This window comes from Acartia tonsa, chromosome 3 (genome assembly GCF_053477335.1).
Source record: "Acartia tonsa isolate MP-2025a chromosome 3, ASM5347733v1, whole genome shotgun sequence".
NCBI lineage: Eukaryota > Metazoa > Arthropoda > Copepoda > Calanoida > Acartiidae > Acartia > Acartia tonsa.
This window is the reverse complement of record NC_137262.1, coordinates 40,811,410-40,836,065: the sequence shown is the minus strand read 5'-3', so window position 1 is coordinate 40,836,065 and position 24,656 is coordinate 40,811,410. Positions and strand designations below refer to the sequence as shown.

The following is a 24,656-nucleotide window of genomic DNA, read 5'->3' as shown; positions in this document are numbered from 1 at the left end:
AACGATTTTAAAATATTTTGATCATAGCAAGAGCTATTCTCAAAAAACTAACAATTTTGGCCATTTTAGCAAAATCAGGTGATTTTGACGGTTATTTGAGGATAACTTTTTCTGGGATCAATATTTTTAAAAAACGTTTTTTGATTCTTAATGTACTCTTCAATACGAATTCAGGAAGGTGTATAAAGCCATGGTTTGAAAGAAAAAAAAATTTCACCCCCAGGGGGGAACCTTCCCCTTTTTTATGAAATTCGAATTTGACATATTGCTGAAAAAATAGTCTGAGAACACTTTTAAAGGTATCAATAGTCTTATATTTATGAATAGAATGGGTTAAAATAGCGCGCCAAAAAATTTTGCATCTTGAGTCGGCCTAATAGACATGCATGATTTTTCAGAATGGCTGAGAACAGGTTTTAATTTAGTGCAGTGGATATTAATCGGTTTCGGAGCCATAAAAAGAGAGTATCTGTGATATATGTTTTATTAAAACTTACAGATTAATCTAATAGATTTTCAAGTATCTTAAAATATTCAAAATTTATCTCTCTCTCTTTAGTCTTTACTAATTTATTAAAGAAACTTATTACATAGACATAAATCGCAAAGTAAAAAATGTTACCCAAATGTACTTTTAAACATTGCTACAAAAAAACCAAGCACAAACAAAATAATTTTTCCATGGCCTTATCCCTCGAGCTGTTTCCAAGATTTTAATCCACTTAATGTGTAACTGTAACATTTGTACCCTGTGTACTTACTGTACCCTGTGAACACTGTGTTTCCAGTGTACATTAAGTACTCTGTGTACACACTGTACCCTGTGTACTCAGTGTACTCTTTGTACCCATTAACCCAAGTGTACTCTGTGAACCCAAGCTACACTGTGTACCCAGTGTAACGTGTAAACTAAACTCTGTGCATCTTGTGTACCCACTGTACCCTGTGTTCCCAGTGTACCTTGTGTACTCTATGTAACCAGTGTACCCACTTTACCCTGTGTTCCCAGTGTTCCTTGTGTACTCTGTGCACCTAGTGTACCTTGTGTACTTTGTTTAACCAGTGTACCCATAGTACTCTTTGTTTCCAGTGTACCTTGTGTAATCTGTGCACCCAGTGTACTCTGTGTACCAAGTGTACCCACTGTACCTTATGTACTCTGTGAAACCAGTGTACTAAACTGTACTCCGTGTACCCTTTAAATTGAGTGTACCCAGTGAACCTTGTGTACCCAATTTGCCAGTTTGCAACTAGTGTACTATTTGTACCCTGTGTACCTTGCGTTCCTAATGTACCCTGTGTATTTAGTGTACACTGTTTAACTTGTGTACACTGTTAACACTGTACCCTATTTGAACCATGCATTGATAGATAATTGTGTACCAAAGAACTGACCATCTTGTGATATCACAAATTTTATTTAATATAATTTTATGTAGAAAATTTATTAGTTGTATAAATAAATATGTATATTATCATTTTAAATAATTAATTTCTTTTACTATCGGAGCTACTCTTTAATATTATTTAAATGGTTAGTTGGTCTTTAATTAAGTAGTAACTTCTCAAAAGAAAAAAAAATAGTTTGACAAACTTTTGTGCGTTTATAAAATTTTCTCGATTAAAAAAATCACCAAACCTTTTATTTTTAAATTTACTTTAAATAATACTTGCGGCTTCGCACCTAGCCTCTAGGGGCTTTGCCCCAAGAGATGATAAAAAAAGTTAAGGTGAAATTCGTAAAAAAAAAATAAGAAGGACCAAGGAAATCTCCTGCAAAAAAAGGACCACGGATATCTCCTACAAAAAAAATGGATGGGGGATTTTTTTACAGACAGACATCAAGCTACTTTGTATTAAAGATCTTTTTTATTATTCACTATAGAAGTTTTTCTCTGTCACCCTCCCTCCCCCTTAGAATCTAAAGCAAATTGATGGACGGTTGCCACAAGTTAGATAAATTATACAATTACTCTATAGTGTTTTACAATAAGTATATTTTTATTTTTGCAAGAAAAAAATAATTTTATCAATAAGATCTTTTTGCATGCAAAAAAAGATTTAATACAGATTTGCATGCATGTTTGCATGTCATATTTACTAGGGCTCGTCAACCGGGTGATTGTTGACGTTTACTTCTGCAAGTCTTCGGTCACGTTACATGCCTAATTAATTTGACAAGCCACAGCCAACGAGGCTCATTCGAATTAGCCAGAAATGCAAGGTGCCGAACACTTATTAGTCCGAGAATGTACGCAAAAAAGTAAACTTAACAACCTGAAAGGTTTGTATTTAATATGAAGTACTAAAATTTTATTTGTTCTATTTCTCAATTTTGTAGACAAGCATAATTTAACATATGTTAACCAATAATCAATGACACTTTTATCCATAAATAGCACAGCTCAGCTTTAGAAAAAATAAAACCCCAAACTGTACAAAAAGGACAATTCAGTATTTTCAGGTATAAGTTGATCTATGGGTGTGTGGTTGGGTGAATTTGTTTGTATTGTAAAACTTGAAAGCCAATTAGCACTTATTTTGTAGATTTGCCACTGCAAACCCCTGAAAAATTGGTTATTTTCTAACAGTATTTTATTGTCTTTATGGACAAATTCTCGTTATAGAGAAGCTGCGCTTCTTTCAAGGTGCAAATTTTCATAAAAGGTTGGGGTAATAAAGCAATAAAAATCGCACTAATAATCGATTGATAATTTAGAAAATTGTATTTAGAATTTAATTATTTATGATTCATGAGACTTATGTTATAGGGCGGTTGTAGACTATTTAGCTGATGGCTTTGATCAGTGAATCAGTGTATAAAATACCAGTGATTTATCAAATGGATTAAAAGCCTGATGTATTTTATCCCAGGGAGAGAGGGGACATTGGGCTGTTTATTACACTAGTCCCCAAAGTTTTATATTAAAGTTTTGTTATTCGATGACTTAGCAACTTTGGGGACTTTGATTGGTTGATTAATTTAGTTAAGTGTCAAAACGTTTCAACCACTAATTGTAATCTACAGAAGGGGTAATTTTGTATATCGTAATTGGGGATTTAAATCAACTTATTGGCCATTGTTTTATCCCTTTAGATCCCGGATTTTATCCAGCTGCAGATGAAACCACAACTGACATTCCTTACGTCAACAATAACAGAGCTTCATAACTTTTTGAAACCAATCTCAGCCAACAGGAAAGTAAGAATCTGCAACCGAGCCGACTTCCTTAAAAAATATATTTTCAAAATTGCTTTCATATGACGAATAAAAACAAAAAATAAAATATGAAATAAATAACTAACTTGTAAACAAACGTAATAAAACAAGGAATGAAATTGTTAAAAGAAGCGTGGCAAATTTTTTAATTTAATGATTGTTAGCTTACTACAGGAAAACAATCTCTAAACCTTGAGGACTTTTTGGATCTTTTACTCAAACTATTTTTCAAAACCGAATCCCCCAAACCCCTAATTTGAATGCATACTTCTAGCGCCTTGGATGGCTCTATCCCTCTTCAAACCTTTAATCAACAAAACCAAGACTAAGCATTAAAATAAGTTTTATTTTGCAAGAGTTTGTTTGTTACAAATGATTCTTATCAGAGAAACCGCCGGCCCTTTCTCTATTTTTTATGTAAGATAATCTTTTTGTAATCCTTTTATAAAAGTAACAGGATGTTTGGCTGTCTGCTCCGAAGGATATCGCTAACAACTGAACCGATTAGTTCCAGGAAAAGTTTATATCTATTTTGGGCGAGAGTAACACCACCCAACCCAGAGAAAGCGACCCTAGATAGATACGACCAACAAAATTTTTATTTACTTTTTAAAACTAAAATAGAAAATTTGCAAGGATCGACTTCCCCGCCCCCAGAGCTCAAGTGCTCCTAGAGGCCTCTAGGAGCGTAGCCGCTATTAAGTTATAAGGTAGTAAAACTAACTTTGTAGAATTTGTTGTGAACGATTAGAAAACAATCTAAATGACTCTATCTTTTAATTCAAGTTTAGTGATGTGAAAGAGTCACCTGTAGATCGAAAATATAATTTAAAATTTATCAGGTTTTACATTCTAATAACAACCTATAGTTAATTAATATTTATTTATTATTTCAAATATCTATTTAGGGTACCAAATTTTTTTGCCACAATAAAATTGAGGCTTAATCTAGATTTAATAACAGAAAATTTACAACAAATCAATTAAAAATCTCTTAAATATTATTATTATCAAACTATTAGTCACAGGGAAGTTTAATATTTACTGCATCTATCTGATAGGGCTGTTTATTTTTGAAATAGACATTAGACCTAATTAAAAAATAAAATAGTAAAGCTTCCCTAATATGGTGAACCTAATAGGTTAATTGGTTAGCGAGATCACAACGTACATACATAAACACTTTACTACTTAATAATGTATACGTAAACATCAGACAGATTAGCTTTCATAACTTTAGGTCAAAAATATGATGGCTATAACTAGAATGAGGTTACACCCTTTAACCCCCCAAAAAGTATGAACTTTGGACTTACAAGAAGTTTCACCGTAAAGACGAGAACTTAGTGTTATATTTCGGTACAAACACACTGCAACTTTTAACATAAAAAAAGTATATTTTGATATAAATGAATTATTGAACAGGTCTACTCTACACTGTATCCATTATTACAGGTGTATACAAATATTTATTTAATCAGTTTTAGTTAAAACTTGAACAGATATAACTGACCTATTTGGTTAATTCAAATAATTAATAAAGTGACATAATTCCGTTAGAAAAATATAAGAAACAAAATATTTGATTATTAGTGAAAAATAATTAATAAATTATTTTATTTGGTAAAATTTGTTTGTCGGCTTAGTCATAGTTTTATTTGAAAAAAAACAGTTACTTGAGGAAAATCATGTTTAATTTTATTTAATTGGATTAATCTTTGAGTAATTGATAGAATGTTATAGCTTCAACATAAAATATTTTTCATCATAAATTTTTATATGTTAGAAATATCTATTCCACTTAAAAGTATCAAAATGTATCAAAAATATAAATCTTTTTATTTAAAATGATTTTACTTAAATTGTTATGATAATATTAACAGCTTTACAAATGTTCATTTGTAAATTCCTGGGTGTGCTATTCAGCCAATTAATTCCAATTGAAAATGCCGCAAAATTTAATATTTTGTTGGAGTAAGGTTAGAGTAAGACTTTTTTTCACGTAAGTGTAAGGGAGTGGGTAAGAAGGGGAGAAAAAAGAGAAGGGGGTTGTGGGGAAATTTTTTTTTAGAATTGTTTGTCAGAATCACATTCCCTTTTCCCTGGTAAATTCCAAAACTATATTTAAAATCCCAATTTCGGCCGCTTCGATTTCGAATAGTTTAGAATTTTTAAAAGGTGTCTTCGGCTGCCAGTACTGATTTGTATTGCATTACAGCGGCATTACTCATAATGTAAAAACAGTTGTTGTAAAAAACAATTAAAAATAAATCTATTATTTCAGTATGAGTTTAGTATGCCGCTGCAGAGCGGAATTATTATCAATGCATTGATAATTTTCCAAATTTTAATGGCGGAAAAGACAAAATCTAATTTTGTTCAGGTAATTATTAATACGTTTAATGTTAGTGTGGTTCGACCCGTTTTTTTTGGTGGGGGGGGGGGGGGGGGGCAGACCGACAAACATCCTGTTACATTTATATAATGATACACGCGACAGGGGCATGAATATTTGATTATTCAATTTAAGTTTGATCAAACACTTTGTTAATTTCAAAAATACACTAAACGTCATACTCGTTTAAATTAATAATATGATATTTGTAAAATTACTTTAAAAGTAAAAATGAAGGTTAAGATTTTTTGCGTTTGGGATGTGTACGTACTTCATTCCGTCTGATAGCTTTGTAATAAAAGGCAGCCTTTATCCTTTCTAATTCGATTTGAACAATCATTTCAGTGTATTATATTTATAGTAATGTTCTATCGTCCTGTTGTCTGATTATTCAGTTGCACTGTAATTGATATCTTCATCCTTGTCAATCTACATTAAATCAAGTGGAATAAGGTCAACGTTAAAAAAGGGGTTAACAATAATTTGTTTGTATTTAAATTACACGTTAATTACTCTTTAGTAGATTAATTATTTTATGACTAATTTGTAAAATAATAATTATTTTTTATGTATAATTATGAGCTTCATGAGGAGGCCTACAAATACCAGATTCAATAATCCACCGGGAAAGCTTGACTGAAGGAATCACGCGTTAAAATAAGTCTTTTTGGCGCATTTATGTTCGCTGCAAGTTAACTGTGCGGTATTGTGTAATACCTATTCCTGATTATCTGTAGGCCTTCTTTTTGTTGGTAACACAATAGTTTGGCCGCTAGAATCCTTTTAATTACTCCGATTTTGGTCGATAATCGATCACAGAATCATTTTACCGTGAACTGCTCTATATCCAAATATTGATTGAAACAAGCAAAAATTTGGTGTCAAAATAAAAAAAGCCTGCATTGTTTGAAATAGAACGTTTCTAATACCCTAAGTTGACGACAATGGCTGCCTGTTACGGACGGACAAACAAGCTATAAATTTCACTTTCTCCTCTGTTATTTAAGATATACTGTGATATAACTCTCACTAAAGAACATCCAGTTTAGAACTTACATAGTATGTCAATCATAATACAATAGACTATTATATTATATGTATAATAAAATTTCATGCTTTTCTATTATCTATTATATCATTCTCTCTTTGTTTTATAAGACCACTGAATGAATTTAAACTCACTTTGTTCGTTTAGTCCACAAACTATCAAAGATTTTTGTGTTTCGCTACTAATGGATATTTTCATCTTTGTTATTATTATTTTATTAAAATAAATTTAAGAAACGACCGGACTGCGTGGGAATTGGATGTTCAGAAACAAGAAAATTTCAAGAAGATAAAATCAACTATAAAAAGGTAACAAATAAAGATGTTTGCTGTTTTCCTAAAGTCAAATGCCACAAATTAATATACTACGACCTTTCTTATCACAATATTTATCAGCTACCACATGCAAAATAACAAAATAACATATTAAAGAATTTCAGGAAGATTGATTGAACGTCCATTGTTGTATTCCTGTATTCATGTTAACAGCTCGCCGTTATTCGTTTATATTTTCAGCTTATACCAACAATTAAAATAATTCGGAAAAAATAACGAAACCTATGTGTGATTTTTAATTGGGGGTCAACTAATGGTAGAATTGACGACCTTTACACTGCCCCCCAAATATTATTTTGATTTATTTCGCTTGTTGGTTATACCTTATCCCTGGTATATTTTTTTTCTAAAACAACTGAATTAATGAAGAATCTAATACCAATGTAATTTGATTTTCAATTACTGACAATAATTGCTAAAAATCTAATTAGCTGATCTTTTTAAAATTTTTATCCAATAATATTTGATACACAATTTCTGGACATAACTGTTGAGCTTTTATGCAACTTTCTTTAAAAAGTGTTTGTGACCTTTTCTCTATGACGCACATAATGTAAGTAAAAAACTTACCACACACAAAAATACTAAAAATATTATTTATTATTCGTCCATTTGAAAAGTAATGCAAATTATTGTCCTTGTTTATAATCCTTAACAAGTTATTTCAAAGTAATAATTATTTTCATGCGGAAGAGTAATAAAAATTGAACAAAGAAAGCAAATTTTCTACACTTGAAATTACATCATATTTTGCTTCTTTTATTAAACTCTACTCTATATTTTTTACAGTTTCTAAGTTATATTCATTGATAGTGGATGCGCCCCTGGCCTTTAGGGGCGTTTTTTTTTCATGTAAGTCGAGGGGGTGTTCCCTCAGAAAAAAAAACAAATGGGGAGTGGGGCAATTTTTTTGGGAAGGAGATGTTTTAACCCCCCCCCCCATGATAATGGCTTAAAACCACAACAGAACCAGTAGGTATATTTTCTTATGAGCATAACCTTGTCGGTTAAGCGGTTACCGAGATCTTAAGCTTTTTTTTAGGATAATTCACTGTAATGAAAGACATAGTGATAAGTGATTAAAGCGATCACAACGGAAAACATAAACCTTCTTTATTTATATAATAGGATTATTGGAGACATCCCATTTTGTCCCTTTTTTGTATCATTTTGAAAAGTGCGACACCCTATGACGTCATCAACCTTTTGGGAAAGAGAAAGGGAAGAGGGGAAGAAAATCTCTTCAAAAGAGATGGGAGAAAAGGGGGCTTTCTTACTATAATAGGCTGAGTCGATTAGACAAAAAAAAATCATATATAAAGATGCAACGAGTGCAAACTGCAATATTTGCTATGCTCTTTGTAATTCTACTTTATGTTGCCTTTCCATAGAGAAATTAATTTGTACTTTCTAGAAATTAATTAACTTTTAAATTCATCCAGCTTGGAAATGATTTAGGGATAATCTCGTATTTTGCTGGTTTATTGCCCCTACAGGGCCATATCCTAACCTGCGTTCGACTCTTACCCTGCAAGAACCTAATTTAACCCTGCGGGGCAAATCTAACCTTAACTTAATTCTTCATAGTTACACACTATACCTCTTAATATTAACCGCCATGCCAAATTTTAGTGTTGTAACTATTTTTTAGTTGAGTTCCTTTTACTTTTGGTATCTTTAAGTGTCACACCCTCCCTCCCCCTTTGAAGGCTATAGATAAGTAGTTGTGTTGTTTGCATAATTTTCATAATACAAGGATAACCACAACCATAAAAGTAAAGCTCTAACAGTAGGATAAAAGTACATTTACACTTGTAGAGTTTCAGAACTGAATAATCGGAATATAAATGTTTAATAGTCAAAACAAAATTGAAAGTAAATTAGTTGAATAACTGTCTATATACAGGATAATGTTTAAGGACATTCTTACATTTTTGGGACTTGATTATAGAGATGATTCGCCAATAGCATTATAACTTTCTTGTTCTAGGAATCTGTATTCCAAAAATCAGATGAACCATAAGGATGACAATATCCATAAAAGGGAAGCTCTGAAGTGGTAGAACAAACAAACATTAACACTTGTAGAGTGTAAGAACTGAATTATCAGAATATAAATGTACAAAAGTCGACAAAACATTATAAGTAAATTTCTTGAAAAAATGCTTAAATACAGGATAATACTTACATTTTTAGAACTGATTATAGAAATAATTTGCTTATAACATAACACTTTGTTGCCATAGGAATCAGTATTCTAACAATAAGATCAATAGGATTAATACATCATATAAAAATTGTTGTTAAAAATATAAAAATAAACATGTCTAAAATGGAAGTACGGACATTCTAGTAACAATTATTGAGTTGCTACGCTTTCTAAATCCTACCAACTACTACAGGTATCACTATGCAAAGGTTGAAATCAAGAGGACAATTCTAACATGCCCAAATTAACGAAAAAGATATCCTTTCCAGACAGACACACCCTAATTATAGAAAGCTTTGCTTTAATATTTAGTGGTAAAAAAGTTGATAATGTTTCAAATGGGCGTACGGGCATTCTGGTAACATTTATAGAGTGGCTATGCTTTCAAAGTTATACCTAACTATTATAGGAATCATCAGCTAACTGTTCCGACGGATGGGCATACGTAAGGACAGACCCTAATTATAGAAAAGGTTTAAAAATCAGACATCTGTATTACATTGCAGGGAAAAAAAATTTCCGCTTTGTTGATATCATGTTTTCTAGCGCACTACAGACTGGCTGACCAAGTGGGTTGTATAGTAAACGCAGATATTATAATCTTCACCTAAACAATCATTTGTAAAACCAGCTGAAAAAAATTCATTTTTCTTACGGAAATTAAGTTTAGTCTCCAATTTTTGTTTTCCCCTAAACATAGCTAACAGACAAACATTTCTAATCTTAGAGTAGCCACGCTAGTAAAGGCTAAACATCACAAAAACAAGTAAATCTTTCAAAAATGTTTTATATTTTAAATTAAAATGGATTGTGATTAATGGCATTTAGGAACAGTTTTGGCATTCTCCTCTTAGAAATATTTTTTTTCAATTTTGAAAATTTTTATACCCTCCCCCTTCCCCCCTGACAAAACAACTATTTTAGGTTAGGTTAGGTTTTAGAATAGGGAGCCGAGCGCTGCGATTAGGTAGGCAAGGGTGCCGAGCGCCGCGGCCAGAGTTCATAGTTCTGTCAAGGGGGGGAGAGGGGGGGGGAGAATTTTCAAAATTAAATAAAATATTCCTAAGAGGATATTACCACAGCTTTTACATAAAGGGATAGTTGCATGAAGTGCATTTCAGAAAAACAATTTCAATTGATATTTTTAAAACTACATGTACAAAATTAAAATCTTTTTAAATATATGCCCTATAAATATAGCTTAAACCATTTAAAAAGAAAATATATGCAGTTCACTAATTTCATAAATAAATGCATTTCGTGCAACTAACCCTTTAAATATACAACAAGTAACATTTTGATATTACATAGTATATAGTAAATATAATTATAATTCAACAGTTTCACAAAATTTTTAGTGACCTTAAATTTTATAATTTCAATATATTTTGTTTGTAAAATTCATTATTTTCTAAATTAAAAAATTATTTAATAAAAAATCCTTAATTTTAAGTTACAAATGCATGGAAGAAATGAAAGAATTAATATTTAAATTTAAACTTGTTCTTACCTACTTACAAACTATGAACAATATTATTTTAACAAAATAGTTTTTACTGAGAGAGAAAAATTTACCCGAAGAAAAACAATTTAACTATTTGAAATTATCATTTTTAGCAAAATAGCGTAGACTACTGTACACTATTGTTTTAGATTATGACTAACGAAAAAGTTTGATTATAAAGAGTTTTTCATTGGATTAAATATCGCCCCCTGTATTTTTTTCTTACATGTCTAGATTCTTAAGAAAATACATTAGATAATGTTCTGAAAAAAGATGTGTTAAATGTAGTTTCACTAAGTATAACACGTTTTTTATGCCAAATTATTAATTATGACTTAATAGATTAAAAAATGAAGACTGAAAAACTGTAGTTTCAAGTTTTGATAAACAAAATTATATAAGGATAGATAAATAATCATTGATTACAACCTTGCATTTATAAATCTTGTAATAATTATAGTTTTCTGTATGACCCGTACAAATATTAATAAGCTTTCAATTATAGCTTAATGACAAACCGAAATGACTGTTATGTTAACTAAAATTTTACAGATATAAAAAGTCTGTTTTTTATTGTGATGTAGGTTGCGATTAGAAACCAGTTTTCTGCAGGGCTGTTAGCATCTGAACAAAAAATGATATTTAATACAAAGATTTATAATAGATGAAATGACTTCAATTTTTAAAAGAGAACTTAAAGGTTCGCTTTGTCCTTCATTAACGGTTAGCACTTTTCATTAATTTTTTTTAGGTAGTTTTCGAAGTACATTCTTGCAACTTTTAATGGTGTATATGAATGAATAACCATGCATAAACTCTATTTCTTCCTAAGCAATTTTAAAAAAAGGTAATATCACCTACGAATACAAAAATTTCGTGACATCATTTCGTTGTCATGTCATGAAATGACAGACTGATGAATAAAACAATGAAACAATTCAAAATCATATTCATCCTATATCGTTACGGATTGAATGACGGACAGACAGAAGAAAATTTTAGAGTGGCTTCACTTAAAAAAGTAATTTGAGTAATTTCACTTATGATGATAGCAACGAATCTTAATAAACCTTAAAATAAAAGTTTATACCTGAAAATAATGGCAGGTTTGGTGGTTGTGTCTATGTGAGCGGCCGCCAGGCTGCTTTTAGGTACTACGCAATGCGCGCTAGGGCCGAGAACACGCGGACAAAGGCTAGCTGTCTTGGACTGCTGGTCTCCTAAAACAAAAAAAAAATTTATTTTCACGACAAAAATATCTTAAAACATTTCTTTAAATAACAAAAAAATAATAAAGAGCTTTAAAATTATTTGTTGAAAAGTTTTTACACTTCAGGTTTGGAACCAACCAATCAAAATTAAATTAAAGTATTGAATGTTTTAAGCCAACGAATACAATAACTACAATAGCGTGGTTGTTATACTTTGGGTTCTAGTGATTTTAGTAAATATGATTTTTGACTTTCTGACTTTCATCTGACCGTATAAATGAAAATATTATATAACTAATGTTAACTCATCAATGTTTATGCACAAAATTACTCCTACTGCAGATTACAATTAGTGGTTGAAACTTGAAAATAAACCAACATATCAAAATCTATTAAGAGTCACCAAGTTGTCAAGCCAACAAGCCAAAAACATTTTCTTATAAAACTTTTGGGACTAGTGTAAAAAAAAACAATTTTCCCGGACCTCTAAGTACCTGTACTGGCCATTAATAGGTGGATTGAATGGCAGGTTATTGGAGACTGGAATGTGATTATCCTCAGGATGAGGAACTGGCCGGCTATCTTTAACCTGGACAGAAATTAATTATTTAAAGGGGGGGAGGGGGCGAAAGTGACACTTTTTGAAACCAAAACTAAAAGTCAAAGGAACTCAACTAATTAAAGAGTTACAGATCTGACATTTTGCATGGCAGTTGCTTTATAGGGGTACAATATGGAACTGTGAAGAAACGGCGTCGCAACCGCCGAAAACCGCCGAGAAAAGGCAAAAAAAATTAGGCGGGAAACGGCGGTTGCGCCGCCGTTTCTTCACAGTTCCATATTTTACCCCTATAAAGCAACTGCCATGCAAAATCTCAGACCTGTAACTCCTTTTTTAGTGGAGTTCCTTTGTTGACTTTTAGTTTTGGTTTCAAAAAGTGTCACTTTCGCCCCCCCCCCTTTTAGTTTTAAAAATCTCAAGAAGGAAAATAAAAACAAACTAGGAAATGTATTTAAAGAACAGATAGAAATTTTTTGAGCCAAGCTACTTCCAGTAGCGACTTCAACGAATAAACAAAAAGGTAGCGTTTTAATATTTTTAATTAAAGCGTTTTCCATTCAACTTAACATTACAGGAATATGTATTCGTTATGAATGGCTGAAGTAAAAGATCTCAAAATTTCAAAGAATTTTAATTCCATTGGTCAATATAGGGCTTAAAGCTATTTTGAGGACTGAAAGGAAAATAAAACAGCCCAACCTATAAAGTATAGAAGTAACACCCAAATAACCTAATAGAACATAATCGCTCAAAGCCACATGAACAGAAATAGGTAAATAATAGCTATGATGAGATGATCACAGACTCAAGAAAAATCAATTTGTTTACCTTGACAACGTCGAGATAAAGATTTCTGTTCATTTCAGTAGCCAGGTTCATATTGAACATATCACTATCCTTCTCAATATCTTTAACCTAAAAACAACAATGTATAATAAAGATGATTGTAAAGTGTAATCCTAATAAAAGGTCTGCCATTTTCGGTATGAAAGTGCAAGAGTGTGTATGTGTTTATATTCTCTTTAGGTCCCTGAAGGGTTTTAAACTATTAATAAAAGGTCACGTCTACCCTCCCAAGATCAAATAAATCCTAAAAATCTCCAATCTAATTTTATTATCCCTAAAATTATGTGGCGAAGTCAATCTCACCTTCGGGAAGAAGTATTTGTTGTACATTTATGTTTTATTATCTCTGCTAAAAAATGAATGGGGAGACAACGACTAATTAAAAATAAAACAACTATAATGAGCTTATTTTCGCTGGATTTTAAACCTTTAGTTATATAAAAACAGATTGAATTTTATACAAATATTAAATAAGAAGAATGAAGGAAACTAAACATTACAGATAAACTCTTTATCACAACAATAAATATTCACCTTAATTTGATTCCATTGATTGCCATTCAGATTTTGAAAACTTGTATTAACAACATCATTCTTGTATGTACCTTAAGTAATATTTGATCATTAATAATTAACTAGGGTGACAACATCCTCCAGTGGCGAAGCACAAAACATTCGTGTGTGTACATTTATGAAAATAAAATACATGCATTCAATATTTTTTAAGTAATAAAAATTAAAAATGTCCTAATCAGTGAAGTTAAAACAAACTAATAAATTAAGTTATTAACTGTCTTCCCTGACATTTTTTTCTGTCCTAAAATAAGACGCTTTTAACTTAAAAATTATGCCCTATAATATTAACTAGGGTTGGGCCGGATATCCGGTGTGGCCGGATATCCGGTGTGGCCGGATATCCGGCCATTTTCAATATCCGGCCGGATACCGGATATTGAAACTATCCGGCCGGATATCCGGTTCTATAATTTTTAATACTTTACACCAAAAATCTCTGCTTTTAAAAATTTTAAATGGCTATAATTTTCTTATTATTGAAGCTAGAAGAACTTTTTTTCTGAACAAGTTTAACTTTATGTAAATTTGTATAAGATTTCTTAAGAAATTTTTTTTGCTACTGTAGTATCTAGTAATTTGGCCGGTTATCCGGTAATTTGGCCGGATAACCGGATATCCGGCCCAACCCTAATATTAACGTCCTAGAAATTGCTCTATACAAATAGATCTTGGGACCAAAACTAAGCTTACTTATGTCTAGCTTCATTCTCTTGGTGTTGATGATGTCCAGATCTGGCATGTTGATTGTCTTGTTGAACATGGAGGTCACCTCGTACGGTTCAGACTGACCTAAATTTAACGGAACGTGTTTAAGCTGGACTTTAACGAGTAGTAAAATATTACTAGATTTAAATCAGGAATAAGGTATATTAATATTAATCTAAGAAAATTTGGGTGGGAGGGTGGCAGTCAATAGAACAAAGATCAATTATCATATCCAAATTGTATACCTGCTTTTTACAATATAAAAAAATGTGTTTTAATTTAAATTTACGTACCTAAAGCCCTGTTGTAAACATCGTTTACATCAACACCAGAATCAGCACTGGATTCGCTGGATTTCCGCAGAGATTTCGTTGGCATCAAAGGTCTAAACAATAACAATTTTTATTCAAAATTTTAACATTCGTTAATAATTAAGTCTAGTAATAGAAAACTAGTCTTTGTTAGAAATAATGAAATAATATTTTCTTTTCGCACAGGAAAAATAGCTTTAAACCAAGGTGTAAAAACTCACCTGAATCCAGATTGATGTTCTCCAACTCTTGTCTTCTCTGCAATGTGTTGCTCCTCTTCCTGGTGAATGAAGTTGCATCTGAACAATTAAAGTTTGTGAGATTTCAAACAAAATACATAATTTTAAATTTTTTAACTCTTTGAATAATGAATCCTTTGGATAAATTCTGTAAAAGTTAAGATTATGTTTGATGTAATAAAGGTAAATCCCTGTACTAATAATCAGGGATCTAAAGGGATAAGACAATGAATGATAAATTGATGTACATCCCCAATGACTACCGTTCTGTAGGTAACAATTATTGTTTCAAACATTTTGACATTAATCTTTATGAACAAACTACCTAATCAAAATTTAAGTAAATGTTACTCCAAAACTAACCAATAAGAAAACTTAATAAAAAATTTTTAGGAGACTAGTGTAAAAATTATAACAGTCCAATGACCCCCTCTTGACTTATTAAACTAATAGACAGGTTGCATAAACATGGAAAGTACCTTGTGCCATAAGCACACCATCCCTTGATCCAATATTTCTGGCACAGCTTTGTCTTGTACTTGTTGTGGCGGATCATATCATGCTGAAAGTAATTTACGTATTTTATACAGCTTTCTGCGGATACTAAAATAAAAAACTTAACTGTTTTAAACCGGATTTAAACTTCTTTTTTAGCCCTTTCGATATTGGATATTTAAAATTTTTATTTAATATCTTACCCTTAATTTTGCTTTGCCATGAGCGAACTGGCACTGATTTCCATAAATGCCTTCTCTCTAAAGTTGCGACAAAACTCTGTCTTAAACCTTAAAGACAAAAAATATGTAAAAGTGAATAAAAATAATCTCGAAATACTACCTATGGAAGTAATACAAAGGGGGGGGGGGGGCGGATGTGCCACTTTTTGAAACCAAAACTAAAAGTCAACAAAGGAACTCAACTAAAAAAAGAGTTACAGGTCTGAGATTTTGCATGGCAGTTGCTTTATAGGGGTACAATATGGAACTGTGAAGAAACGGCGGCGCAACCGCCAAAAACCGCCGTTTCCCGCCGAATTTTTCGGCGGTTGCGCCGCCGTTTCTTCACTGTTCCATATTGTAACCTTATAAAGCAACTGCCATGCAAAATCTCAGACCTGTAACTCTTTTTTTTATTTGAGTTCCTTTGACTTTTAGTTTTGGTTTCAAAATGTGGCACATCCGCCCCCCCCCCCCCCCCTTTATAATGATTAATAAATTGTGTCTATACCTGGGATTTGGGGATATAATCTGGCCAGGCTTTCCATCCTGTGAGATCATTTGACTTCCCTAAATTAAAATAACAATTTTAGACCAGCTAAACGACGGATTTTAAAATACATAAGTTTCTTGTGGTGGCAAAGTAATAAATTAGGAATAAACAAAGATTTTATTGAAAGCTTCGTTAATTAAACTTACATCTTTAGATTCATTATCAACTCCACTGGCGTAACTAGCTGTATCCATATGCTGAACCTAAAAAGTAACATAAGTTAACTGAACGGAAACCCCAAAATAAATATTAGAATAGGTATTTAAGTGGCTAAATAAACCGCACACTTTTCATAGAACTATTACATATTTATTAATATAAAGGGGATATTTCCTTAACACTAGTTTACACTTAATTTACCTTATAAAAATAAAATATATAAACCTGTAATAATTTTTGTGCCAGTCTAGTAGCACTGTCATGGTCCCATGTGTCAGGATTACTGTCCCACAATGGAGTCTCTTCGTTTGTACCCCAAATTTCCTGGGAATCACCGAGAGTGGACCATTGAGATTCGCCTAAAATTCAAATTCGCAAGAAAATTTTAAAATTTGGTTGGGTTCATACAGGTACTGCAAGACCTGATCATATAAATACAACTTAGTTAATAATAATAAAATGCAACCTTATTTTATACGTCGCCCCTAGTTTCTAGAAGAAGGTAAGGGAAATAGCTTAAAACCACTCTAAGATATCCACTTAAATTACATCAAATTAGGACCAGCAATTAACAAGATCTTTAGCTTCAGACAAAAAAAAACTAACTACCTTAATTACAGGTTAGTCGTGCGTTAGTTGACAGGGAAACTACTTGAACATATTTCTATTACCATTCGGCAACTACTTGTTAAACTAGTGTCTATAACGTATGGGGGGGGGGGGAGATTCTAATGGTAAAATGTTGTTTACTTGTCAGCAGCACGATGAGCCAAGCCCTCAAAATTTCTTTAAAAACCTTTAATCTATTAATAACGCTATGTGTAAAGCTTGATTTCATATGACTGATATTTAAAATTTAGGAAGTAAAAAATAACCTGTTTGTTGTTGTACTATAGGTAAACTAGAGGCATTTTCTGCGGGTGTTGTTGAAACAGGAGCTGTTGAAATATATTATTATAAAGATAATTGTCATAAGTAATTTGAATTATATACGTCATTAATTGACCGCAAACGTTTTAATTATAATACTGGGGGGAGGCGGATGTGCAACTTTTTGAAACCAAAACTAAAAGTCAAAGGAACTCAACTAAAAAAAGAGTTACAGGTCTGAGATTTTGCATGGCAGTTGCTTTATAGGGTTACAATATGGAACAGTGAAGAAACGGCGGCGCAACCGCCGAAAACCGCCGAGAAATTGCAAAAAAAAATTGGCGGGAAACGGCGGTTTTCGGCGGTTGCGCCGCCGTTTCTTCACAGTTCCATATTGTACCCCTATAAAGCAACTGCCATGCAAAATCTCAGACCTGTAACTCTTTTTTTAGTTGAGTTCCTTTGATGACTTTTAGTTTTGGTTTCAAAAAGTGGCACATCCGCCTCCCCCCTTTTCTCACTGAAAACAAATATTCAGTTTTTCTTTTTGTATACTTAAAAAACATGACCTAAAAAATTGCTCATGTTCGTAAATTCCCACCCCTTATTAATTCCTATAATCCTTTAATTTGATTGACAGGTTAAGATATAACTTCATAATTTATCCATAATTTGTAATTAAATGCTTTAATAAAAAAAAATCAAACTTCAATAACTTTTTTGTCTTTAGAGATTTTTTTGTCAAATAAGAAGGAGTTTTTTTTCTTTTTACTATAACCTACGTTATTAAAGAAGATTCTTTTACTGCAAATGCATCACAGTCAAGAAATGTGAAAAAATGACAAATTGCAGTTTCTTAAAAATGCTTTTGTGAGGAGCTAAAAAGCATTTCACCTTTAAAACTCATTAAGATACTTTTCTTATACCTTATTCTAAATTAATATTAAAATTTTAAGATTTTTTTATACATAATAGAAGAGTTATTTTAATTAGTATTATAATAAGTATAGATGTATATTGTATACAGATAACTACCTGCCCCCCTTTTCCAAGAACCTTTTTGTCTGCTAGCAAATTATTTTTTCTGTTACTTGGCTGTGTTAATATTCCCGACAATATAGGTTGATTTTTAAAGACCCAATTGAAGGTCGGCACATAACAGTTATCTAACCCCTTCCCCCTCTAGTGTTTTACTCTGTAGTTTTGATTTACATTTTCATATTGAGATTTTTTACCTGGTTAGGGGTAGAAGGTGGTTTTGGGGTGTTGGCTCCACTCATTATTCCGCCATCCGTGGGGGGTCCTCCCATTTCTGGGGGCGGGCTGGTAGCCATGCTATTACGGGGACTGTTCCTGTATTCATTTGTGATTTTCAAACATTTTTATTTCATGAGAAATTTTGTGTAAATCATACCTATCTATAATTAAAGAAACGTCGCTTAATTTTTATCTCAAAGTGCCTTGTTTAATGTTTACTTCAAATACTCCCATACTATTGTGTATGAAATAAATTGAAAGCAAGGGAAGGGGGCGAATAATTTTTTTCTAATTCTTTAGGGCACTGAATCTATTTGCCCCGCAGGGGTTAGCAATAGGTATTTTTAAAAAACAGAATTTGGTACATTTGAAGAAATCATAATTCACAGATTATTGTTGAATCATTAAATCAAATGTATGAAAACCCATTCCTGTCATGCTGATTAGGGGGAGGTCCAGTGGAATCTCTGGGACTGGTCGACGGCTGCTGGTCATGAGAACTGCTGCCAGACTGCCGTCCGCGGTCCTAGATAGGTAATTAACATTAATGATATGGTGAAATGCAGCCAAAACAGTGATCCTCACTCAATCAGTTAGCATGTCACTGTTCATAAGTATTATTTTAAAATTATTAATATGTTTGAACATAAGTTAAGGCTATTATCTTGGAAGATTTTTAAAAAGTTTAAGGGGGGGGGGGGTTTAATGCAACCATCTCGTAATCAGTGATTAAATTGAACTGAAATTTTTCATGGGTAATCCTTGGTAGGTCTATTTTCCCTAAATCGAACAAAAAGTTGGAAAAGTAACGGCTGGCGGCTCAGCCATTTACCCGCGTTTTGCCTATTTTCAGGGCAAATTCATCATTAATTACGTAGGAATCAACTTTTAAAAACATATTTTTTTGTTTAATTCATGTAAAATGATAGCAATAGCCATTTTTTAAGTTTCTAGTACCAACAGCAACCGGCTAGAACTTAAATAAGATTTTTGAGCCAAAAAAAAGTAATATGTGTTCTTTTTGTTCGAATTAGGGAAAATAGACCTACCAAGGATTATTCATGCAAAATTTAAGATCAAAATTCGAATTCTAAGTGTTATTCAATCATTGATTACGAGATGGTTGCATTAACCCACCCCCCCCCCCCCTCCTTTAATCCTAACATACCATGAAGAGTAAGTTTCCTTCTTCCTCTCTTCTTTTCAACTCCTTTAATTTGTTTGTCCATGAATTTTTACCCATAGTTCTAAGTTCTGAAATAAAATATTTTATGCTGATACTGTTGTTCCTGCCTAAATACACTTTACGACTTCCAACCATTTTTAAGATTTTTAAAGAAACCAAAAGTGTTCCCAATTTTCAGCCCATTAAGGGGAAAAGGGAAATGGGCATAAACCGGTTATAAAATATCTGAATCAATTAAGATATCATATGCCCAAGACCGCTAAAACGCTAAAACGGGACCATGGTCAGAAAAAAACACCCCAAAGGAAGTTCCGGGAATGCCTGATTTTAGCAAACCAAAGGGGGGGGGGGTTAAATTTTGACATAATTTGGCTTAATGTGAATATTCTCATTACAAAATACCTTATTCTATCCTTCAACTTACTAAAAATCAGTGGCGTGCGAACCGAAGGGGGCATTTGGGGCAATCGCCCCCCCCTAGCGACCAAAACGCCCCCCCCCCCTGCCCCCCCCTAGCAACCGCCCCCCCTGCCCCCCCCTAAATGTTAAAAAATGCCCCATTTTGCCCCCCCCTGGTCAACAAAAATGCCCCTTTTTGCCCCCTACCCTACAAAAAGCAAAACTATCCCAGTTTCCAAAAAAAGATCAAGAAATACTCCAACAGACAGTTACTATTCATTTAACCTTACCAAATTTTTAAATTAGTGTAGAAATTAGGTTATAATCTTTTTTCACTGAACATAACAAACCAGGTTATAGGAAGTATTTTATTTTGTATAATTTAAACTTTTTACCAATGAAATTTTGTACATCCCCAATGATGATACACAAAATTACCCCTTATATAGATTACAATTAGTGGATGAAATGTATGGAAACTCGACTTAATTAACCAACCAATCAAAATTCCATTAAAGTCCCCAAAGTTGTTGAGCCAACCATAGACGTCCAAGGGGGGGGTAATGGGGCGATTACCCCCCCATTTAAAATTTACCCCTACCCTGGGGGTGCTGTAGGCACCCCCAACCATTTAGGAGGGGGTATTTACCCCCCCCCCAAAAAAAAAAAAAAATCTCTAATAAAAAATATTTTTGCGCGCTTCGCCCCAGGGTAAATTTTGGGGGGGGGGGGGGTAAACTAAATTTACCCCTGCCAACAGATTTCAGGGGGGGTAATTACCCCCCCAAAGCAAATTTTACCCCCGGGGTAAAAATTTTGGGGGGGGTAAAAAAAATTTGCGGCGCGCTTCGCGCGCCATTTTACCACTCCCCAAAAATGAATTACCCCCCCTTACAAATTTTTTAGCCCCCCCCAAAAAAAAAGCTTGGACGCCCCTGGAGCCAACGAATAAGAAAATTTTATATGAAATATTGGGGACTAGTGTAATAAATAGGTTAATTTATCTTCTGTACTATTTTTTCGAAGATGCTTTCTAGCTCCCTTCCCTTCGGTCATTGCAGGGTGGGGAGAAGTGATGGGGGAGAAGAGGTGGGGGATATAAATGGTAAATAGGGATGGGGGAAGGGATGGGGAAGAAGGGAAAAGGACTAGGAGGCCCATAATCAAATAATCCCATCCCTTAAAACGCCCTTATTTAAAATTAGTATATATAATCAAAATGCCCCCCCCTAAAGCAAAGTGCCCCCCCGGGGCACTTTGATTTAGGGGGGGGCAAAATTTTACAAAATCTTCAAAATGCCCCCCCCTAGACAAAGTGCTTCGCACGCCACTGCTAAAAATATTACTTTAAGATAATAAGTATTTTAACATTGTGTAAAAAAATTTTAAATTCAGATTTTTTACCACTAGCACAACAAATTCACATTTTTTAAAAATTTTTTAATCCAACTCTTGTTTGGTCTTATTAAAGACTTATGTTTAAATTCAAGCCAGTCAGGTGCCTAACTCTGTACATCAGGCATGTAATGGGAATCCCCCTTCCCTTTCATCCTTTCAACCAGGAGGAAAAGTCATCCCCTCTCATGCGATGCTCCACCCTTTATTTTTGAATGAAATGTATTGCTCAAGTCTAACCGGCCAATAGAGGAAGAGGCTTCCACTTACCCCCTCCCCCGACCCTCTGCTTATTTGACCGGTTGTGTATAAAGAAATTCTATGGATTCTTGGATATCTTGAAACCGGTTTGTGACCATTTCCCTCTCCCCCTTTATGGCCCGAAAATGGGGAACACTTTTGCTTTCATGAAAAATCTTAAAAATGGTTTCAATAAGTGGGCTCATATTAACCCCTTAGCTGATGATAACGTGAACAGTCTTAAATAATTTATTTTAAAAATATTTTTTTATATTCATTTGGGGTTTATGGTTTTTAGTGTCGTTTTTTATGATTGTAATAAGTTTATTTGTATTCATGTGATATTAATGAAATTTTATTTAGAGACTACCAATTACTTTAACTAGCTATGTTTAAAATGTCATCGATCTACATTGAAAGGCCAACGAATTAACGACACTGAAAGACAATCAACATTTTTTATTTAATAGTATAAAAAAAGACTTTTTTAAATGTAGTACCTACGGACAAAGTTTGCATAATTAAAGGGATTTAAACATAAAAATGGATCATGAAGCATAAAAGAACTGCGATTCTCATTTGTCTAAAGAATCTACACAAAAAATTTCAGACTCCTTTCTTTATTTTTAGTGGTTTATTTTTGCACGAAAAGTTAATGTAAATTTTGTTACAGGAAAAAAATAATTGATCCGAAATTTAAACCTACTAAATGAAAACTAGCATAAATCCTGCCCTGTGGGTCTGCCCCCAACCCCTTACCACTTACAAATAAATGAGGTCCATATTAGCAACCTAACTATACAACATGTTCTACCTTGTAAATATTTCAATGAATGAGGGATCTTTTATTTTTTCAGTACAGCTTTGCAACCGATAAATATAATGGATATAGAATAACGTTTTTCACTTCGTTTTTAAGTTTTTAACTCTTGTATTTTTATTTTAATATCTGCGGACAGCTGTCTATAATACGATGTGATAAATAACTATTCCAGTATGGCTTCCAAACCAATTTATATCCGCTGGATAAGAACCTGTTCTAAGCCATACTGAAAAAGTCATGTATAGCATTGTATTACAGACATTTCCCACGATTACTAAAATAAAAATCCTAAAGAATAATGTCAGTTTTTTTTAGCACAGGCCTTAGGCAGGGAGGAAGGGAGGGGACAATGGGCAATTAATTCAATTTTATAGTTGTGACACTGTAAGGTTGAAAAACCAGATAATTCCAGATAAAACGAGTATTTCTGATAGTGCAACTTTTATTGGAATTTTTTTCATTTTTTAATTAATTTTAATTCAAAATGCACCATCCCCCAAACGCTACTTTACTAAAAGCCTCTGATTATCAAGATAAAGAACTTGGTAGCAATTCATTTACTAAAGAATATTAGTTTTAGAATTTAGCGTAGAAAAATAGCATAAAACCATCTTCAGATTTTAATGATGAAAACGGTCTAAAAGGATTTTAGAACCTTTATGCATCTTCCCTAAAATGTAGAACTTAATCGGATCGGTAACCAAATTCTTAAGCTATATATGAACAAAGCTTACTACTTTTTATTGGATATTAGCGCAGATTACTATATGTGTATCAGCATATTATAAATGGACGTACGGATTCTATGGTTTCTAAATCGTAATAAATAATAAACAAGAATCAGTTAAAACAATTGTATTAAAAATTATTAAAATAACAACAAATTCTACTTAAATAATACATATATAAATATAAAACAATTGAATTAAAAATGATTTATGGGTATAGTCCCATTCATGGCAACGCCCCTTAAGTGGCGATTCGTCGTATTTTCAAAATTGCTTGGGGCTAGAAATAGGAGAAAAGCTACTGTGAAAATACAAAGAAACTCCCCTTAAGGGGTGTTGTCACGAAAGGGGCTACCCTGATTTAATTACAACAAAATAATAAATAAAAATAAAATCCATTAGATTAACTTTTTAAAATCTAAAAAATTTGTCAGTTTAAAATTTAAAGTGCTTGTATACGACATACCTACACAGTTATATACACTAGGTATAAACAAATTAACTTGATTAAAAATGTTTATGAATAAAAAAGGTTGCAGAATAGAATGTCTCAAGGATATTTTTAGTTTTGTATTTAGATTTATGGTTCTAATTCTTAATTATATTTGGTCTAGTTACAAAAAATTTACTTTTTATTGATAAAGTCTTAATAAAACATATTTTGGAAAGTATCAGATAAAACAAATGGATATAATAAAATAAACTTATAAATGGCCCCCTTTTAAATAAAATTAAACAAGGATGACAACATCCATAAAAGCGAAGCTCTGAAATGGAAGGACAAACGAACATTGTAGATTGTCAGAACTGAATTAGCAGAATATTAATGCATCAGTACAAACAATATTGTAAGTAAATTTGTTGCAAAACTGCATAAATAGATAATACTGTTTAAGGACATACTTAAATTTTTAGGACTTGTTTATAGACATGAAACATTTTTATGTTAATTCATTGATATATTATAAAGAATTAATTTTTAATTAGTTTTGATTGATAAAATCAAAACATGTAACTTTACTGTATACTAGCATACAATATTTATGACGCAAGACACTCTAAAAGCTGAGTATTTTACCCACAAAGGAAAGAAACATCATGATTCAGTAAAATTTATTGAATCCATAGTAAAAAATAAACTTTAAAATCCTAATAAAAATCGACGTGGG

The 24,656-nt window shown here is 32.4% G+C and overlaps 2 protein-coding genes across 5 annotated transcripts in view; one reads left to right on the top strand and one right to left on the bottom strand.

Annotated features, from left to right (window-relative positions):
* LOC145314183 (glycine receptor subunit alpha-4-like) overlaps positions 1 to 24,656 on the top strand; it is a 252,330-nt gene that overhangs the window by 214,690 nt on the left and 12,984 nt on the right. For both annotated transcript variants that reach the window (XM_080153997.1, XM_080153996.1), the window contains exons 2-3: positions 5,505 to 5,603; positions 6,897 to 6,971. In XM_080153997.1, the coding sequence (XP_080010123.1) occupies positions 5,517 to 5,603; positions 6,897 to 6,971 (162 nt within the window). In that variant the 5' untranslated portion in view covers positions 5,505 to 5,516. The remainder of the gene's footprint in view (positions 1 to 5,504; positions 5,604 to 6,896; positions 6,972 to 24,656) is intronic.
* On the bottom strand, positions 9,979 to 20,065 carry LOC145314158 (uncharacterized). Of its 3 annotated transcripts, XM_080153965.1 has the most exons (14): positions 19,885 to 20,065; positions 19,142 to 19,242; positions 18,695 to 18,806; positions 15,641 to 15,723; positions 15,144 to 15,221; positions 14,905 to 14,996; positions 14,597 to 14,695; positions 13,865 to 13,935; positions 13,313 to 13,399; positions 12,407 to 12,511; positions 11,802 to 11,931; positions 10,718 to 11,335; positions 10,285 to 10,618; positions 9,979 to 10,056 (listed from the first exon to the last, which is right to left on the bottom strand). In XM_080153965.1, exons 1-11 carry the CDS (start codon positions 20,035 to 20,037, stop codon positions 11,866 to 11,868), a joined length of 1,047 nt encoding a protein of 348 aa, XP_080010091.1. In that variant the 5' UTR covers positions 20,038 to 20,065; the 3' UTR covers positions 9,979 to 10,056; positions 10,285 to 10,618; positions 10,718 to 11,335; positions 11,802 to 11,865. The 3 variants fall into 3 exon arrangements, with proteins under 3 accessions (XP_080010091.1, XP_080010092.1, XP_080010094.1); XM_080153966.1 differs by lacking the exon at positions 9,979 to 10,056 and having other exon boundaries at positions 10,615 to 10,648; positions 11,141 to 11,335; XM_080153968.1 differs by lacking the exons at positions 9,979 to 10,056; positions 10,285 to 10,618 and having other exon boundaries at positions 10,973 to 11,335; positions 12,417 to 12,511; positions 19,885 to 20,044.